This window comes from Rousettus aegyptiacus, unplaced genomic scaffold, assembly GCF_014176215.1.
Source record: "Rousettus aegyptiacus isolate mRouAeg1 unplaced genomic scaffold, mRouAeg1.p scaffold_m13_p_7, whole genome shotgun sequence".
NCBI classification, from domain to species: Eukaryota; Metazoa; Chordata; class Mammalia; order Chiroptera; family Pteropodidae; genus Rousettus; species Rousettus aegyptiacus.
Genome location: NW_023416310.1, coordinates 41148842 through 41166972, shown reverse-complemented (window position 1 = coordinate 41166972; position 18131 = coordinate 41148842). Strand labels below are relative to the sequence as shown.

Here is an 18131-nt window from a genome sequence, read left to right as displayed (position 1 = left end):
TTTCGTTTTTTTTTTTCTTTTTTTTAAAAAAAAGCTTCCTGGATCCACGCAGCTTTAGGGGTTCTTTTACTAACATCCCCTTGTCTTCTGGGAGTCCTTACCCTTGTCTGTAAATAAGCAGAGAGGCTTTCCCCCAATGGAATTTTTGTCCCTGTTCCTGCCATTCCCCTAGGCCAGAGGCAGTCACTTTGGGGTCTGAAGGTAGCCTTTGGGAGGGCTGGCTCCCCCGCCCCCTTCTGTTGGAGGCTCACCAAATCGACACCCAGGCGCTTGGGGGGATGCACTCCTACTGCGCCCCTGCATAGCAAACCCTTGGAGGACTGGCCTGTTTCTTAGCTTTCTCTCTGATCCTGCCAGCACCACCCCCACAACGTCATTTTAGGGGTGGCCTTCTTGTTTTCCTAGTGTTAGGAGGGAGGGTGTTAAAAGCATAGACGTTATCAGATTTCTGAGTCCTGTTTGTTGTTTAAGGTGTACTATTTTAACAGTGTAGAAAGTTGTCTAAGCAAACGTGACTTCCCCCCATTGAAGTAGGCTTTTCCTTCCTGCTTGGGAGTTGCTGTGTGACAGTGTAACAAGTAGAAGAATCATTTTTCAGAGCTTTGCTGGTGGCTGCTATGAGGTGTCTTTTGTTAGAAACACAGGCTCTGCTTTGGACTACCTCAAAAGCATGATCCAAAATGCATCTTAAGGCAAGTGTATGGGGTGAAGAGAGGAGAAATGAGAATGAAACTGTGTTTCAGAAGTTGTCACAAAACCATTTCTGGCCAGCTTCTGTCTTTTGGTCTTAGAAGTGTGTCACACATACAATAATTTTGCCAGGGGCACTCCTTTCTCCTACTACTGCCCCCAAAAGAAACTGAAAGAGTGCGTGTGTTTCCACTTAAAGGGCTGTGGGTTTGGCAGCACAGGATGTCAGAGTGAGGAAATAGCCTCTGCTAGCCTCTTTGAAGACATTCGTCACACGTCTTTTCCTAGCTTCTTTTTTCTTCAGATGAGGTAGATCCATGGCGACAAATCGTTGTTCTGAATTGTTGGCATTTCTGGACTCTTCCACCAGTGATCACACCCATGGTCACCCATTGGACAGTGCAGTTGAAGAGATAGGGACGTGGCTTCTTAAAGCTCCCCTTGACTTAGGAGCCTTTTTCTTGAGAGCTATTTACCAGTGTTTTAAAATGTTTTTTTTTTTTTTTGAAGTATAGCATACAGATCCTAAGTGTACAGGCCAATGATTTAACCCAAAGTAAACCCCACTGTCTTCAACACCCAGGTAAAGACATAGAATGTGACTAGCTTTCCAGAAGCCTCGTGCTCTACTAGTAACCACCCTTCCCTGGCTCTAGACACCATGGCTTACTTCTGCCATATTAAGTGACTTTTAAAATAACCTGTCACCTAATTGTGAAGCTTGCTACACTCTTGAGAAGAGAAGACACTGGATTTCTAGTTGGCGTTTACTAGTCCAAAAGAAAGTTGGAACAAGCTCTTGAATATGTGCACAGATAGGAAACAGTTGGGCCTTGAGGAGTTTTGAAGTCATAACTTACTGGATTCCTTTTGGGAGAAAGCTATCAATTTCTACCCCTTTTCAAAGACTTCATAGCATGAATTCTCTGGATACTGAGTAGGAGGAGATGGAGGGTTTTTCTTTCTGTCTGGGGTAATGACTGTTGTTTGCGATGAATTGAATTAAAGCATAGAACAATATTTACATCTTTTTTGGACCAGCACGGAGTCAGAAAGCCAGAAAGGCAGCCTTGGTGGTGGGCTGAAGGGGCTCCCAGTCCAGGCCTCTCACAAGCCCCAGCAGTGATGCTGCCCACAGGGGCATCGCAGCTCCTCCAAGGGACTGTCAGTCAGTGGCCACCAGGCTCTGGGCCTCTGGGAAGCACTAGCGGCCACCAAGGGCTGTGGCGAGCCGGCAGGTTAGCACAGTGGGGATGACAGAAGTGGTAGTTTGCACAAGTAGATTTACTATTCTTAATTTTAAATTATAACATATTTTGGCATTTCAAATAACATTAAAGGAGAGGGGTTTAAAAATTTTTTAAAGACATCTTAATTAGTTAAAACATTAAAAGAAAACTTTTTTGACCGCTTTTTTTTTTTAATGGTAGCATTTTTTTTCCTTATGCCTTTAAAATATAAAAGCTGTGAAATGTGACTTTTTTTAACATAGTTATGATTTCATTTCGTTTCTGGACCTTGGGATAAGGACTCACTGCCATTCATTCACTCTTAAGATCACAGCAAGAAGAATTTAGGCCCCACTGAGCCTATGAGATCCAATATCAGTCTTAGAAGCTGAGCTTTATTCAAATTTAGTTGAAGACATCTTTATTCTGTGTAGTCTTTCTTTTAATGTCACTTGTCAGTTGCCATCACAGAAACGCTGTTCTTCCCACCACCACCACCACCTCCCCCCCCCCCCTCACTTGCTTAGACACTTAGGGCTCAAGTTTAATTGAGTAAAGATATTCTCAGGCTTAAACGTGAAATGGCCTCATGGGGAAAAGAGGAAGTCACGGTTCACAGAAGTTAGGTCCCTAGACCAGCATCACCTGGAAACTCAATCAGAAATGCAGTGTGTTGAGCCCCACACCAGACCTGCTGAATGAGCGTCTTGGGGTGGGGGGCAGCATTCTGCGTTAACATGCTCTCCAGGTGAGCGATGCTCGCCCATATTCAAGAACTAAAGAGAGAGACATTCACAGGAGCTTTCTGAGCAGAGCTCCCCTGCTCACCCTTTGTGCCCCAGGCCCTAGTGCTTTTCCTTAGCCAGGTCTGCCCTGTACAGCTGTCGCCTCTCCCCTTTCTCATACCCTCCCTCCTATACACAGTTCCCACACAGGGTCAAAGACACATGCATCTCTTTGTTTACAGTTCTTCTCTAGCCGCCCCTTCTCTGTGTTTTCTCATTCTTTCCAATTTACCATTCACTTACTCAGCGATTGTTTAAGGAGCATCTTCAGTGTGTCAGAGGCTGCCCTGTCCTGAGGACACAGAGGTACACAAAAAAGATCGGCTGTGCCCTCCTGGGGCTTATCTGGGGTGGGAAACAGACATTGAGAGACAATCCCACCTTAAATATAAATCTCAAATCTTAACTCCAGAAGTGTCTTGATCACCCAAGTCCATAACAGCCTCTCAGATTCCTCACCGTGGGAGACACTCAGAAACTGCAAACCCCCAAATAGTCAGGTAATGCCATCTCCTGTTCCTCTGGTCCTTTCTCTTCTGAGAACTCTGCTAGTGACATTTGTTACTTTTGATCATCTGCCCAAGGGGGATTGTAGCTTTTGAGGGCAGCTGGGTCCTTCTTAATGAAAGCTGCACAACTGAAAGCCAGGTTTGGTATATAGAATTTCATTCGGTATTAAACTCCATGGAAAACTCCGGAAGAGAAATTTTCATTTTTATTAATACCCATGGGTTTTGTTCTTTACCTTCAAAACTTTATTCGCTGTAGTTAATAGTTGCAAAAAGTTATGTTAAGAAAATCAGAATTCTGAGCTTGTTTCTAACAATTTAATGGGGAAAGGAGGATGTCTTATCATGAACCTTATATTAAGAGTCAGTGAATATTGAACGCAAGAGCGCCTGTGGTTAGTTTTAGGCCCCTTTCATTTGGATGGGCAGAAAAGGGAAGGAGCACCCACCTCTCTCCTCCAGTTGGGGGTCTCTAATCAGCCCTGAATCTCAGGGTCCCTTTTGGGTCTTTGACAAATTAGGTAGAAAACATGGGCTTCTGCCTTGAGTCTTCACAGGCTGAGGGAGGAGACAAAGTGGGGCATCAAGCCTGCGGGTGGCCTGGAAACCAGGCTGTCGTTCACAGCCGCGGGGCCTTTCAGACGGGAACAGCAGAGCACCCCCTTCCCTGTGTTACCTGGAAGTCAGTAATGAGCTCCAGCTCCTGCTTCATCTTCTAGCTGCAGCCTAGTAAGGCCTTTTAAAAGGTCACGTGCCTCTCCAATAGCTTGCTTAAAGAGCTGTTGTTATTTCATTAGAGTGCCTGAGGAAAGAGCCTTCTGAGGAACCTGCCACCCTGGCTGTGGCCAGCCTGAGCTCCCGGCCCAGAGACACCGTTTGGCTTCTTGCCCTCAGGTTCTTGAGAGGCTTGTCTTTTCTTATTTGAACTGAGAGTGAGTTCTTCTCACTGCCTCCCACTTCTAGGAATTGGAGGCCTCTTCCAAAAACAGTCAGTGGGAAGACTTGATGCTAAATAGTGTGTAAGCAAACTTTAGGAAAACTAACTTTTTAAAAATTTTTTTGAAGTTTTTTTAATTTTTAAGTAAAAATGTGGACTGGATTTTAATATGTTGCATTTTATTCCTTTCTGTAAAAATTTAGATAGAAATAGGATTACAAATCAGGATTGTGTGCATTTTGCAATCTTAATGGGTATGTGGAGCCAGTTTTGCCTCATAAAATGAAATAAAGAAATGAAGGCAAACCTGCTTTGAAACATACTCTGTCATGGGTCTTTATTTACACATTTGAAAAGCATCCAAGATTTGATTTGTCTAGCTATTCCTGCTCACAGATTTTGCTTACATGGGCCCTCCTCCTTCCCCATCCAGACAGCATTACAAGTGTCTGAATCAGGTTTTTCCTAAATCATTAGGGTTATCACACAGCTATGACCAGCTGGATCATTCTAATTGGAAATTAGGTGCTTTTCACATTGAAATCTTTCTGAAAGCATCTCCACAGATCTCTTTCAGCTATGGGAATTCTGATAAACGCATATAGTACTGCATGCTTTTTAAATATTTGAGTCCTACAGATGCAGTGATTATTTCTAGAGAAATGTGAGTTATTAAGGCCTGTTGTTCATTCTGGCAATAAGACTTTAAAAGACAATTTTATATCAACAAAAGGAAAAGTCTACACTGTTTTACCCAAGTGTTACCTCTCCTCAAGAAAACCGATAAAATTCAAAGTGGCGATGAGCTTATTACTAATTTGTTTTTAGTGTATTTGGTTTACATTTTAAGACAGTGCTTCTAAAACTTTCTGTGAAGGAGCATCTTGTTTGTTTTAGTCCTCCTTCATTGACTAAATACCCAGAGAAATGAAATAAAAGTAGAAAGATGTAAAAATAGAAGCCTCATTTTTATTAGATTTACAGACATATAATTGCTCTGTAAATTTGCTATAAAAGTTTCTAAATGATAGAGTATCTGCTTCCTCATCATGGACCGGTAACAGTTCATAGACTGGCACCATCATCTATGGACTACATTTTTAGAAACACTGCTTTAGAGTAAGAGAGAGAGAGAGAGAGAGAGAGAGAGAGAGAGAGTGTGTGTGTGTGTGAGAGAAAGAGAGAGAGAGAGAGAGAGAGAGAGACCCTCCAAAGTCCATGTGTGTGACACTTTGAAAGGCCAGAATTCAAAATGTCAGTTTGGAGTAAGGACAGGTTTATTGATCCAAAAGGTGCCAACTGAGAGGATGGGACACCTAGTGGTGCGTCAGATCCATCTTAAGAAAGCACAGAGTTCAGGCTTCTTTTACATCGGGGAAGAGGAAATTGGAATTTGGAGGGGCAGGAGGTGATTGAGGACGGCAGTCATCTGGGCCGCAGTACGTATCTGAGGGAGACTGTGCTTAGTCTGTTGACCGTAGTTGATATGAGTCCAGTCAGGAGGTTAGTGCAAATTTATGATAAAAAGTACATAATTTCCTCGTCTCCTCAGGAGTGACACTTTTTGGTAAGGGGCTATTTTTGTTAAACTCAAGCCAAAAGCAGAATTCCTCTAATGATGAACATGTCTATATGCAAGACCAAGGAGAAGCTATTAGCCTGAAGGGCATGGGAACAAAGCAGGCTTGAACAAGATGGAGTCAGAGAGGCCAAGCATTTCATTCTGTCACATGCATGCATTTGTGTACTCTCTCTCACACGTTTAAATGTACTGGGTCTGATCATAGAACGCGTGTAACATAGATCTTCTAACAGCTTTCGATGTGAATTAAATGCAGTTAATGAGCTCTTTGGCAAGAAGTGTAATTTTTCTGGACGTGAGTATTTAAACACTTAAATTGTAAGCAAATACAAATAGTATAATTGTGAGTACGGTTACCTGTTTCAAAACACAGTTGTCCCGGTAACGTCTAAATGCATAAAGTAGAAAGTGTTTTGTAATGTGAAATGGAATCACTTCCTCTCTGATTCACACTCAAGTTTAAATGGGCACAGGTATTTTAGATAGGAAATGTTATGTGCAAAGTGTATATACAAATGAGACTTTTAGCACTAAGCAGTAGGAAATATTTCTCTTATGTGAAGTATTAGATAAGCAAGTTGTTACTATATCATACCTTCCTTGCCTCAAAGCACAGTTAATTATGGGGTTGGTCTTTGGTCCTAGTGATTGACAGCCATATTCTTAATATTTACAAAATGAGAGAAGGTGTTTCATACAAGTAACTCCACATTTTTATAAGCATTAACAAATTCTCAAGCTGATTCTGACATTGATGGGTTGCAGCTGTCTTTGTCTTTCTCTGCTGGAGATCGAGGTACATGAAGGTAGTCACTCCACGTGGGACTTGTGTGCCAGGCTCTGTGACCACTTGTGTGCCAGGCTCTGTGCCTTGAGGGGCAGAGTGGCCTTCTTTAACCAAGTGTTGGTTCTCCCCTACAAAACACACACACACAGACACACACACACACACACACACACACAGCATTGGAAGGAAGTTCTGTGAAGTTTCATTACAGTTAGCTTTAGGAAGAGATAAAACTCATCATTGAAAATAATAATTTGTAGAAGTTACTGAGCCCCTTGAAGACCAGGCTTTATTCCTCTGCGGGGCTCCCACTGCCTGGCAGAGTGCCCAAGGCAATATAGATGTGGAATGAGTTAATAAGGGATTGAATGAGGTGCTGTCAAAATCAACTGAAGTAATTCGGTAAAAGGGAAGTAAGTCATTTTTAGAAGAAAAATTGAATAACTACAAAGCACCTGCTTGTACATAAAGAGATCAGGAAGAGTGCGGGGCATCGGGGAGAAGATTGCCACGCATCCGTGGGTGTTGTAGAGGGAGTGAGAGAGCCAAGCACCGGCTTGGCTTAGTTAGAGCCCTTGTCTCCTGGTCTGGACAACATAAGGACAACTATCTTGATTAAACATTTAGAAAGTGAGGTCTACGAGGTAAAGGGCGATGGCTTGGAATTGTTCTGTTTAGACAGTGGATGTTCCAAAAGGAAGGACCACTCTCCAGAAGGTACAACCAGTGGAGAATAAAGTTTTCACTAAGGTGACAGAAGGCGAGGAGGCCGCCTAGGCTATGAGCATCAGGCAATGTGGGGCAGGAGTTAAAATTCAACTCGTTCCCAAATGCTCAAGATCTGAGATCTGAGTTTGTCATTTCTTTGAAATACATATATATGTCTGGAGTCACAATAAGTATGTTGTTATGAAAAAATATTTTCAAGTACCCAAACAGCAATGTTTATAATCAGAGTAAATTACTTTCAAATTAGTCCAGTTGCATCCAGACCTAACTGTATATGATGAAATTGAGCCATGGAAAAACTTGGGCTGGGAAATCCAAATTCCTCCTCTGGATTCCATACTGAAATGTGGTGGCAGCTCAGTCACTGTGGTCATTTAACGCAGGCCAAATACTTGACCACATGTCACCAAACAGGCAGAAAGGCTCTATGCATAATGAGGAAGGAAGAGACATTTTGAAAGCACACACCGTTCTACCAAAATTATACATGTTCTCCCTTCTCCAACTTGGTTCTTTTAAACATTCAAGATATGTTAAAGCTCTAATCTATGACACCTTTGTCTAGGTCATAGCATTGTAAGTGTTTTCTTGGGCTTTAAAAATAAATCTCTTTGAGGGAGGGAAATTGAACCTGCATGGTGATATTAAGCAAGCACAGGAGCTGAGAAAGTCAAAATCACAGTTTCCATGGTAACGTTTAACTTGTCTGGGTCGTACACATTTCTCAAGAAATACATTCACCAGACTACCTAGTGAGAAAAACTGCTCCACAGGCATACAAAGGTGTATTTCCCCATTCTCTCATTCTAAAAGGTCTTCCCCCAATTAATTCATCAATTCTAACTAAGCCTGGGCAAGGAACTAATGGAAGTCCACGTCCTGAACTCGGAATCAGCAACTTTTTTACGATAGCAGTTAGTTTTCCTGTGATTAATTCCATTTCCTTCCTTTCTCCTTTGCAGATATATGTTGGGTAAAGGAGGAAAACGGAAGTTTGATGAGCATGAAGATGGGCTGGAAGGCAAAATCCTGTCTCCCTCCGACGGTCCATCCAAGGTGTCTTACACCTTACAGCGCCAGACTATCTTCAACATTTCCCTTATGAAACTCTACAACCACAGGCCCCTCACAGAGCCCAGCTTGCAAAAGACCGTCTTAATCAACAACATGTTGCGGAGGATCCAGGAGGAACTCAAACAGGAAGGCAGCCTGAGGCCGGTGTTCACCCCCTCCTCCCAGCCCAGCGACTCGCTGAGCGACAGCTACCGAGAGGCCCCGCCCGCCTTCAGCCCCGCCGCGCCCCCGCCGGCCCACCCCTGCGACCTCGGAAGCACTACGCCCCTGGAGGCCTGCCTCACCCCGGCCTCGCTGCTCGAGGACGACGATGACACTTTTTGCACTTCCCCGGCCCTGCCGCCTGCGGCTCCTACTAAACTCTCACCTCCAGCGCTCCCACCGGAGAAGGACAGCTTCTCCTCCGCCTTGGACGAGATCGAGGAGCTCTGTCCCACATCTACCTCCACAGAGGCCGCAGTGGCAGCGACTGACAGCGCGAAAGGGGGCGCCGGCGAGCCCAGCGTTCAGAAACCCGAGGGGCTCCCAGAGGGCCGCCCGGACGACCCGAAACTGATGGACTCTCTGCCTGGGAATTTCGAAATCACTACGTCCACGGGGTTTCTGACGGACTTGACCTTGGACGACATCCTGTTTGCCGACATAGATACGTCGATGTATGATTTCGACCCCTGCACATCCGCGTCGGGGACAGCCTCCAAAATGGCCCCCGTGTCGGCGGACGACCTCCTCAAGACTCTCGCTCCCTACAGCAGCCAGCCCGTCACCCCGAGTCAGCCTTTCAAAATGGACCTCACAGAGCTGGACCACATCATGGAGGTGCTCGTCGGGTCCTAAGAGCTAGGGACCCGGTGACTGTGCCCACCCAGGCTCTGCGAGTGTCCCTGCGCCCTGACAGCTCTCCGCACTGTGCATGCACCCTTGCTTGCCTTTTTCAGAAAAAAAGAACATTTTACAAAAGGATCACACTAGTTTTTGCTTTGAGCAGAGTTGGAGTGCCTTCATCCAAGTATGACCACTTTTAATATGCTTTTTTGAGTGGTTTCTCAGAGACCTACCCTGGAGTAGGAGGGAATACCTTTGAAGACAATATTGCTATATCAAATGGCAAAAATTAACAGTTCAAGTGAAGCACAAGGAATAAGTTGGGAAAGCTGTAAATTGCATGTGCATATTTGTCTATTTTTTCTATAAGTTTTATTGCAAGAGGTAAAAAAAAAAGAAAAATATATATATTATTTAGATAATCTCAGTACTTTTTCTGGCATTTTTGCCCTGTATAGGTTGACTTGGCAATTCAGCCTTTTTAGAGGCATTAACTACTCCTCGTAAGTGTTGCATTTACATGGCTGTTTAGAAACTGCTGCCCAAATTTATTTTATATTTTTGTACAGATTCTGCAGTTTATGATATTGTTTTTCTAAAAACAAATGCTGTTTATACATATGAGATAGCTATTTTGATAGGATTTGCTCACATAGTTCCTGCAAACTTCAGATGTACAAGTTGCACTTGTACTTTTATAGCATTGTAATGTTTTATAAGTGTTTGGTGCAAAGAGAAAATTGGATCAAATCCGCAGTCGATGTCCCCAAATGCAGACACACACACACACACACACACACACACACACACACACACACACCCCGCTTTAAGAAAGGGCCAGGCGATATCACACCCCAATTTCACAAGCACTGACCCCCTGGCATGAACACCCGCCAGCACTGTGACTTCCAAAGCTAGAACCTGGAGCCATGTCTGCTCATCAAACTTGCATTAAGCAGTTGGCGGGAGGTGGCTGTGGAGCTCGGGGTTTAAATGATGGTTCTCTTTAGTTCCCTCTCTCGAGGGGAAGGCTACCGAATACTATTTATGCCAAGTTCGTGCTTTTAATTGTTTTTATTTTTTTAAACAAAAACTCACATCTTTCCTTTTTGGCATAGTTTTTATGACCTGAAATTTTACATGCGAACAAAATTTTATGAAAAGCAACCAATCTCTTCATGGAACTAAACCCTGATGCAGTGCTTAGGGCTCATAAAGAAAAAAATCTCCCCCGGAAGGCACCTATCATGTTGCTCAATTGTCTTTTCCAGCTTCCTTCCCTAGAGCTTTCGTTCCCTCTGTTGCTAAGTGCTGAAAATGGCATCTTTTGTGATCACCACAGTGAGCTCTGCTCACCTCGGCCCAGCCTGGGATGCACTCTTGTAACATCTGTAGCTCTTGAACCTGGAGTTGGTCCCATTACATCATGGCTTCCAATCTGGTTGCTTTCTGTAATCAACTGCTTTAACTACACTTTACAAGGCTGTTTTATCCAAATACGCAGACAGGACTTACTATGCATGTTTCTTTTTCCCCCTTGCCACCCCCCTGTCCCCTGCCCTTGGGCACTTGGAAGTAGCTTTTTATTCCTAGTGGTGTACATTTAATTTTAAAACGTTTGCAATGTATCATGCTTGTTGCCGAAATTGTTTATGGCCTTTTTCCTTTTGGTTTTTTTTCTTTCTCCCAATGGTACTTTAGCTGGTTACAACCTATATTGTTGAAATGCAGATGGCTTCTTTAGGAATAACTTTTATATTTATTTAAGAATTTTTAAATTATGGGATTTGTGTTGTCGTCGTTGTCTTTGTTGTTAGTCATTTGTCAATATTCAGTCACCAATTCTGCTCACTTCTTGCCATGGATAAAATTGAGTCTTTCTGGCCAATTAAAAAAGACAGCTTTATAAAATGGCACTTTAAGCAAGCCACAGATAGTTTTATTTTTATAATACACATGGCAAAACAAATAGATTTATGATGAAGGAACTGCTCATCTAATCAAAATATTCGTGTATGATGATTAAATCTTTCTACATTCTAATTCCCCACACACACACACTTGAATGTGTTTTTAAAGGCTATCAACTCAGTAGAGCAGTGAGAAACAGATCAAATTGTACTTGTTCTCTACAAGCAGCCTCCACCAGGACACCTCTTACCACTGCAGATGTGTCATTTCCTTTGGTAGGACCAGGGACCATATAGTTAAGGTGAGGATTGTTGTAGATGCTTCTGGTGTCACTGTGCCTCTCCTTTTTAAGAGCTTCCTTTTTCTGTGGAGAACAAGTCCACTCAGACGCCATGCTTTTGATAACTGGAGGACCTGGCAAACTCACCACATGCTGCACACTTATACATATGTATACATACACAATAGTGTTGATTATTCCGAACAATAACAGGGTAAGGCAGTTGATTTGCCATTGTTAAAAACTGATTTACAGTAACTTAGAACAACTGTACTTTGGTTGGATTAGCAAATCGTGTGTTTAAACAAATCCCATATGTTGGGCAACAGTTCAAATAAGCACGGCGAAGTGTTGCCCAAACGTGGTTCTCTGACTCTCTCATATTTTTAAGGCTGGGCTTCAAAATCAAAACAACAGCCCCCCTGCCCCGCCAACAGCAGGCAAATGCTTGTTAATGCTGGACACCCTTGCCATAAATTCTTGATGTTCAAGTAGTGAGGAAGACATGGGAAATTAGTGGCCCATTTTAAAAAGAACAAAACCATCAAGTGTTCAAGTTATCTTGTGTCTTATTTTTACAAAGTGATGTCCCAACAGGGAAGAATGTGAGCCTGTGTGCAAGCTCCACTTCCCAGTTTGAGCGTGGGACGTGCTTCCGGATACCACCTGGCAGCAGTGCCTTCCCCTTTGTAAAGGACATCATGTGTCATTCAGAGTCAGGCAGGCAGTTTGAGGTGCCTTTATGAGAAAGACGGGCTGGGTGGGGCTGGGAGAGGACAATTATTGACAGTGATGTGCAATGAAGTGACAAGATGAGAGCAGAATAATAAGAGCTTTGAATTTGAAGTGATTTTTTTTTTCATAAGTTATTTATTCCTTTTTTTCTGTGTAAATATATTTATTTTACTGTGGAGCTCTAACAACATCTGGATCGTAACATGTGCAGAATGTATGGTAGGAATGTATTCTCTTGTAGGAATGTCAATCTGTATTAAAAGGGGGTCCAAGCCAGACCCCGGGGTCTTCTCATCGTATGCACAGTCCACATTCATTTTTACTCTCTTCTCTAATATGGGTCTATTTGAAATATGCAAAAGGTATGGATGAGGAATGTTTTAATACCTCCAAATTTTTAAGAAAATCAAGCATCAAAGGGTTGATATTTTTAAATGTTTTTAAGTAGCACTTTCTCTTTATGACAGAAGGGGCAACCACACTGACACCCTTGTTCACACCAAAGGGTGACCACTAGCCAGAGCCTCCGATACACCTCGAGTGTCTTTATCAATTGAGCTTTTTATTGCCATAGTCCCTTGGAGTGTCCCAGCTGCCCTGAGGTCAATCAAGGAAAATTTCTTAAATAAACAAGCTCCAAAGAGCCAAAGTATCAACTTACGGATCATTTTTAAAGCTTAAATTTATTAACCACCTTTGTGGTAAACAATGAATTATGAATACTGCAGGGCAGCCTTCTTAAGTGACAGATGTAAAAAGAAAAAAACTAAGAGACTCTACTTTGTACAGCGATTGTTATTCTCTACATCAATTGTCTTAATTTCAAAACCTTGCTGTTACAAATTGGGCCTTTATACATTTTCTGAAAATATTGAAAAGAGCTTATTTAACCTGTTCTGGCTATAAATGGTTAACTTCCTGTAATTGCCTACGACAGTGAGGTGTGTGCATCCTGCTTGTGTACAATTATTTTCAGTGCTTCTAAGAATGAGTCTAAATGGTTCTTGAAAATTAGCCAGGAGGAAATGTTATTGCAGGCAAAGTGAATAAAAATTTTGGACATCTTTTGGGGATAACAAGTTTGGAAGAGAAGTGTAATCCATAGGAGCAAACAACTTAAGATTTTGCAAAAGTTGTACATAGTTGATGCATGGTTTTTGAGGAGGGCTTTTGTCAAAAAATAAAATAAATAAAAATAAAAAAAAGGAGGTATAACCTTTTCCCCACAGACCTGAGAGCTGTGCCTTTTCTATGCAATATTACAGACATTACATTGGAACCCAGATGGCTGTATTCACATGTAGGTTTGGGCTGTAATCTAAACAATTGAACAGATTAAATGTACATGGAAATGAGCAGTCTTACTTTTGTAGTTTTATATTATACAATAAACAGTTAAAAGATGAGAGTGGCGTGTTGCAGTTTCATTCTGACCAGAGAGCATAGCCTGCTCATATGTCACAATTTGCTCATTTTACAGAACAGTCCACCCATGGCCTCTGCCGGAGTTGGCGCTGTTGACCTCCTCTCACCACCACCACCTTGGTCTCAGGAGCATCTGGTTCTCCCCCTGTCCTGGGTCCTTCTTGACCTCATTCTCACTTCTCTCCTTCAACTCTCTCTAAACATTGTTTTTTTCCAGGGTTTGGTCAGTGACCAGATATTTTGCTGAGCCTCCACTTCTACTGCTTGCTTTCCTGAGGAAATCTAATCCACTCAGGTCTCTGAAAACTTGTGTCAAGGTCCTGCCTCTCTTCTGAACTCTAGACTTCAGTATCTACCAAGATTTGTGCATCTAAATAGCCTCATTTCCTCACGAGGCTGATCCTTCCTCGTTGGGCCTCTCAGCCTCATCACCCTCCTCTCATGCCACCTCCACTCCAAGCCCCTCTGTTCCCAAATGCCGTCGATCCCCACCACCCCCTCTCCATCTCTACCACTGCTTATGCTACTCAGGCCCTCTTCCCTGCTAGCCTCTGGTTATTGCACCTGCTTCCTAACTACTATAACTGCCCAGTTGTTCCTCTAACATCCTTGACGCTAGAGTTGACATCTCAAAGCACCAGTGATTCACGAATTCGTTGCACATCTTTCAACTGCGCCGCCTGACTTATCCCCTACCATCTTCCAGAGGTTAACAGAAGAGGTCCTTGGCAGCTTGGCCATCTTTTATGGGTTCATGGGAGCCAGCCTCGCCTCGCCCAGGTGATTCTGGGCCATCACACCAGCTGGTGAAGGAATGGCCTGGTTAAGAGGGACCTGGGAAGTGACGGTTCCATTCAATCAGCAATGGAATATCAGGGGTAGGGGTGTTGGAAAGGTGTCATGGGATGACTTGTGTAAGTCCTGAGCCCCAATGCCTCAGAATGTGACATTAATTTGGATATAGGGTCTTTACAGAGATAATCAAATTGAAATGAAGTTATTAGGGTGCACCTTAATCTAATATGACTAGTGTCCTTTAAAAAAAATGACAAGATTTCAACACAGACAAGTACACAGGGAGAATAGCCTGCGAAGATGAAGGCAGAGATCTAGGAGAGCAGCAAGGAACATTCACAGCCCTCAGAAGGAACCAGCTCTGCTGACACCTTCAGCTCTGACTTGTAGCCTCCAGAACAATAAATTTCCGTTGTTTAAGCCAGGGGTCCCCAACTCCCAGGTACCAGTACCAGTCTGTCGCCTGTTAGGAACCGGACCACACAGCAGGAGGTGAGCAGCAGGAGAGTGGGTGAAGCTTCCTCTGTACTTGCAGCCGCTCCCCAGCACTAGCATCACCTCCTCAGCTCCACCTCAGATCATCAGGCATTAGATTCTCATAGGAGCACCGGTCTCTGGTGCCAAAAAGGTTAGAGACCACTGGTTTAAGCCACTCAGATCGTTACAGCAGCCCTAGCAAACTAATACGGGGAGAACAGGATGAGTTTTTCCAGACATCCCAGTGGAGATACTCATTAAGCAGCTAGAAATAAGAGTCTGTTGCTCAGTAGAGTGGTTTGTCTCTGGACTATGAGCATCTGCTATTAATTCGACATAAAACTTTGGCGACTTGCTCAGTCTCTCTGTGCTTGTGAGGACAAGATAAAGTCACAGTTCCTAAATCTTTTTGAAAATGCTGACAATGCAATAAAAATGTATGTCATGACTGTTTATCCTCTTACCTGCAACTGCGCCTAGCATATAACAGGCACTCAAAACATTTGTTGAATTAAAATAAAAAAAAAAAAACCCTCTAGGGCATGAGAGAAGATGAGTGAGGGTGCAAAGGCCAGAGAGAGCAGAGTAGTCAGAAAAGTCACACCAGTGTGCACATCTTCAGAGAACTTAAGACCTGGGAGGAGGCTGAGACATGGATCTTCTGGTCAAAGGCCCCCATTTTATAAATGTGAAAGCTGAGACAGAGAGGAGAGGTGATTATCATCTAAGGAAAGACACAGTTTATAGTTTTGAGGTTCAGAGTTTGCTCTGCAGCCAGACCGCCTGAGTTCGAATGCTGGCTCCACCATTTATATCCTGTAACCAAGGGCAAGTTCCCAAACCTCTCTGTGCCTTAACTTTTCAATCTATAAAATGGGGGTAAGATTGAGCTGATTTTATGCAATGGTGGGGATTAAGTCTATATACATTTAAAGCACTTAGAACAGCTCTAGGACATTAAAACAAAGAAGAAGTGGGCAAGGTGAAAATGGTGTTTCAGGTTGGTTGGGCTTTAAAGTAAAGCTGAGGCATCTTAATGCTGAAGGCATGTTTTGTCGGGGCACCATTTCCTAACACCACACTTCCTGTCATGGTAGTCAACTATTTATCTACTAAAGACACTGTGTTCTGAGTTTGTGTGACAACCTAGTGTCCCTTACATCTTTACTTTTAATATCCTTTTGCTCTTCCTGGAAAGGAATCAGTAATAATAGTCCCCAGGGTTACTACTTGCTGAGCAATTCACATGTGCCAGGCACTGCTAAGTGTTGGTGTGCATGATCCCATGAACTCTTTGCCCCAGCCCTTTGATGTTTATCTTACCACCCCTACTTTACAGAGGAGGGAGTCCAGGTTCAGAGAGCTTAAGCAGCTTCCCAAAGGTCACACAGCTGGGGCTGTGGGGCAGGCTGACTCTTACGATCACGTCAGCACACTCTCTTGTTTTCACCTGTCATTGCTCCTGGTGTCATAGGGCTCCATAGGCAAGCTGATACCTGGAGGCTGAGCAAGTTGAGAAAGTCAGGAGACTGTGTCCCAATCCAAGCTTTACCTCTTTCACTTGCCTGACCCTGGACAAGTCTTTTCATGTCTCCTCTTCTTTATGGGTGTGTGGATCCCTCTCAGAACACAGGCATTACCCTGAGGGACAAGTGGAGGAAGATGTCCCAGTGGGGCCACAGTGAGCCAGGAGTTGGGAGAGCCCTATAGGGCCAAATACCCCCTAGGTTCTCTCATCCTGGCTCTGAGCGACTCTAGGTCAAGTCACTATCCCTCTCGGGGACTAGCTGGCTCAGTGGCAAAATGAGGAAGGACTACATACACGCTATATGCTTGAGATCCTGGCTCTCTTTGAGGGCTGCTCTAAGGTTTCCAGTGCCAGCCTTTGGGGCTTCTGGTATGGCGCAGCCGTGTGCACGACCCAGGAGGCAACACGCTGGCATTGTCCCTGAAGCTGGGAACCTCCTTGCAGCAGGCTGGCTGCCCCAGCCCACAGCCCGCCTGGGGGCCTCCCTCCCTTCCTCCCTCCTTCCCCTCCCTGGGCAGGGCGGTCAAGCTGCCAGCTGCTAGCAAGGCCTATTGTTCAGCGGTGACAAGAAATGGCTGCAGGAGCACAGGCCGGGGAAAGGCAAGAGCCGGGAAGGGGGAGGGGCGGGGCGGGCAGGGCGAAGTCTGCAGACAGGGACACCACTTCACAGACTTGGCCTGCCTGCCTAGAGGAGCCAGAGCACAAACACACCTACCAGACTTTTTTTTTTTTTTTTTCACTTGTCTTGTCGAGATGTAATTGTCGGTGGAAGTGTATGCCACTTTGTGTGTTAGTGCGCAGAGCCAGGCTGCCTCTAGAAAAAGATTTATGGTCACTTATTTCCCAGCTGGGTGCCTGAAAACAGTGCCAGGTGGCCGAGTGCTTTTGAAATGGTGTTGTTCAAAGTCAATCCAATCCGCACGCTTGCTTGCAGGGCATGCGGCTTCTTTGGACCTGGAGAGGTTCCAGCGATGGTGATAATCACCCTGGACATTCACATATGGCCTGATGGTGTGGCAAGTGTTTCATATACATTCACTTTGTTGGATTCTCATGACAATTCTGAAGGTGGTGGCAATGGTGGAAGGCAGAGCAGGCATGGGGAAACTGAGGTACTAGGAGAGGCTGAGGCTGCTAAATGGAGGAGTGGGGTCAGGGTGCAGCCTGAAGTCCTGGAGTCCTACTGTTATTACCTTCTACTTCAGAGTGTGAAAAAACTGGGTAGAAACTTACTTTTGAACAGGGAGTCACGGAACGTGAAGTCTCCTGTTCTCTTGGAGCTGTGTAATAGAACCACTGGGGACCGAAGCCGTTCGGAGCTCCTGTCCCGCTCCCAGGGGGATACCTCTCCTTTCCGCCCCTCCAGCCTCTCTGCCTTGGCTCCAAACACATGCACCCTCCCCCGGAGTTGAGGGGAGCAGAACGGGCTCAGCTGAGGGGGCAGCCAGCACTCTTTGATATTTCCAGGTCGTTAGGCCCAGGTGTGGTGTGACCCATGGAGCTGGCCCAAACATTCAACCTAAAAGAAAATTGAAAAACCCCAAGTCCCCCACTAACCAAATTGCAACTCCTAAGCCTTGCCAGTGTGGAACGTGTACAGCCACCCTGCCTGTGTGCCCTCTTTCCCTTTCTCTCTTGCCCGTTCCTCCCCACTTTGTTTCTCCCCAACCCCCAGTCTCTGACTTTCAGTCTCTCTCTGCCTTCTCTTCCCCTGTGGACTCTGTCAGCCTCTCTCTGCCTCTGCCTATCTCCTCCATTGTTATCTGAAAGCCAGCTTTGCTGTGGCAGAGTCTGACCATGGAAGCTGATAAGCTGGCCTCTCTGCCCTCAGTC

General features: G+C 44.4%; 1 protein-coding gene across 2 annotated transcripts in view; it reads left to right on the top strand.

Annotated features, from left to right (window-relative positions):
* The window catches only part of SERTAD2 (SERTA domain containing 2), a 104259-nt gene extending 90780 nt beyond the window's left edge, over window positions 1-13479 (top strand). For both annotated transcript variants that reach the window (XM_016159830.2, XM_016159829.2), the window contains exon 2: window positions 8211-13479. In XM_016159830.2, coding sequence (XP_016015316.2) covers window positions 8215-9159 — 945 coding nt within the window. In that variant the 5' untranslated portion in view covers window positions 8211-8214 and the 3' untranslated portion in view covers window positions 9160-13479. The remainder of the gene's footprint in view (window positions 1-8210) is intronic.
* The last annotated feature ends 4652 nt before the right edge of the window (window positions 13480-18131 follow it).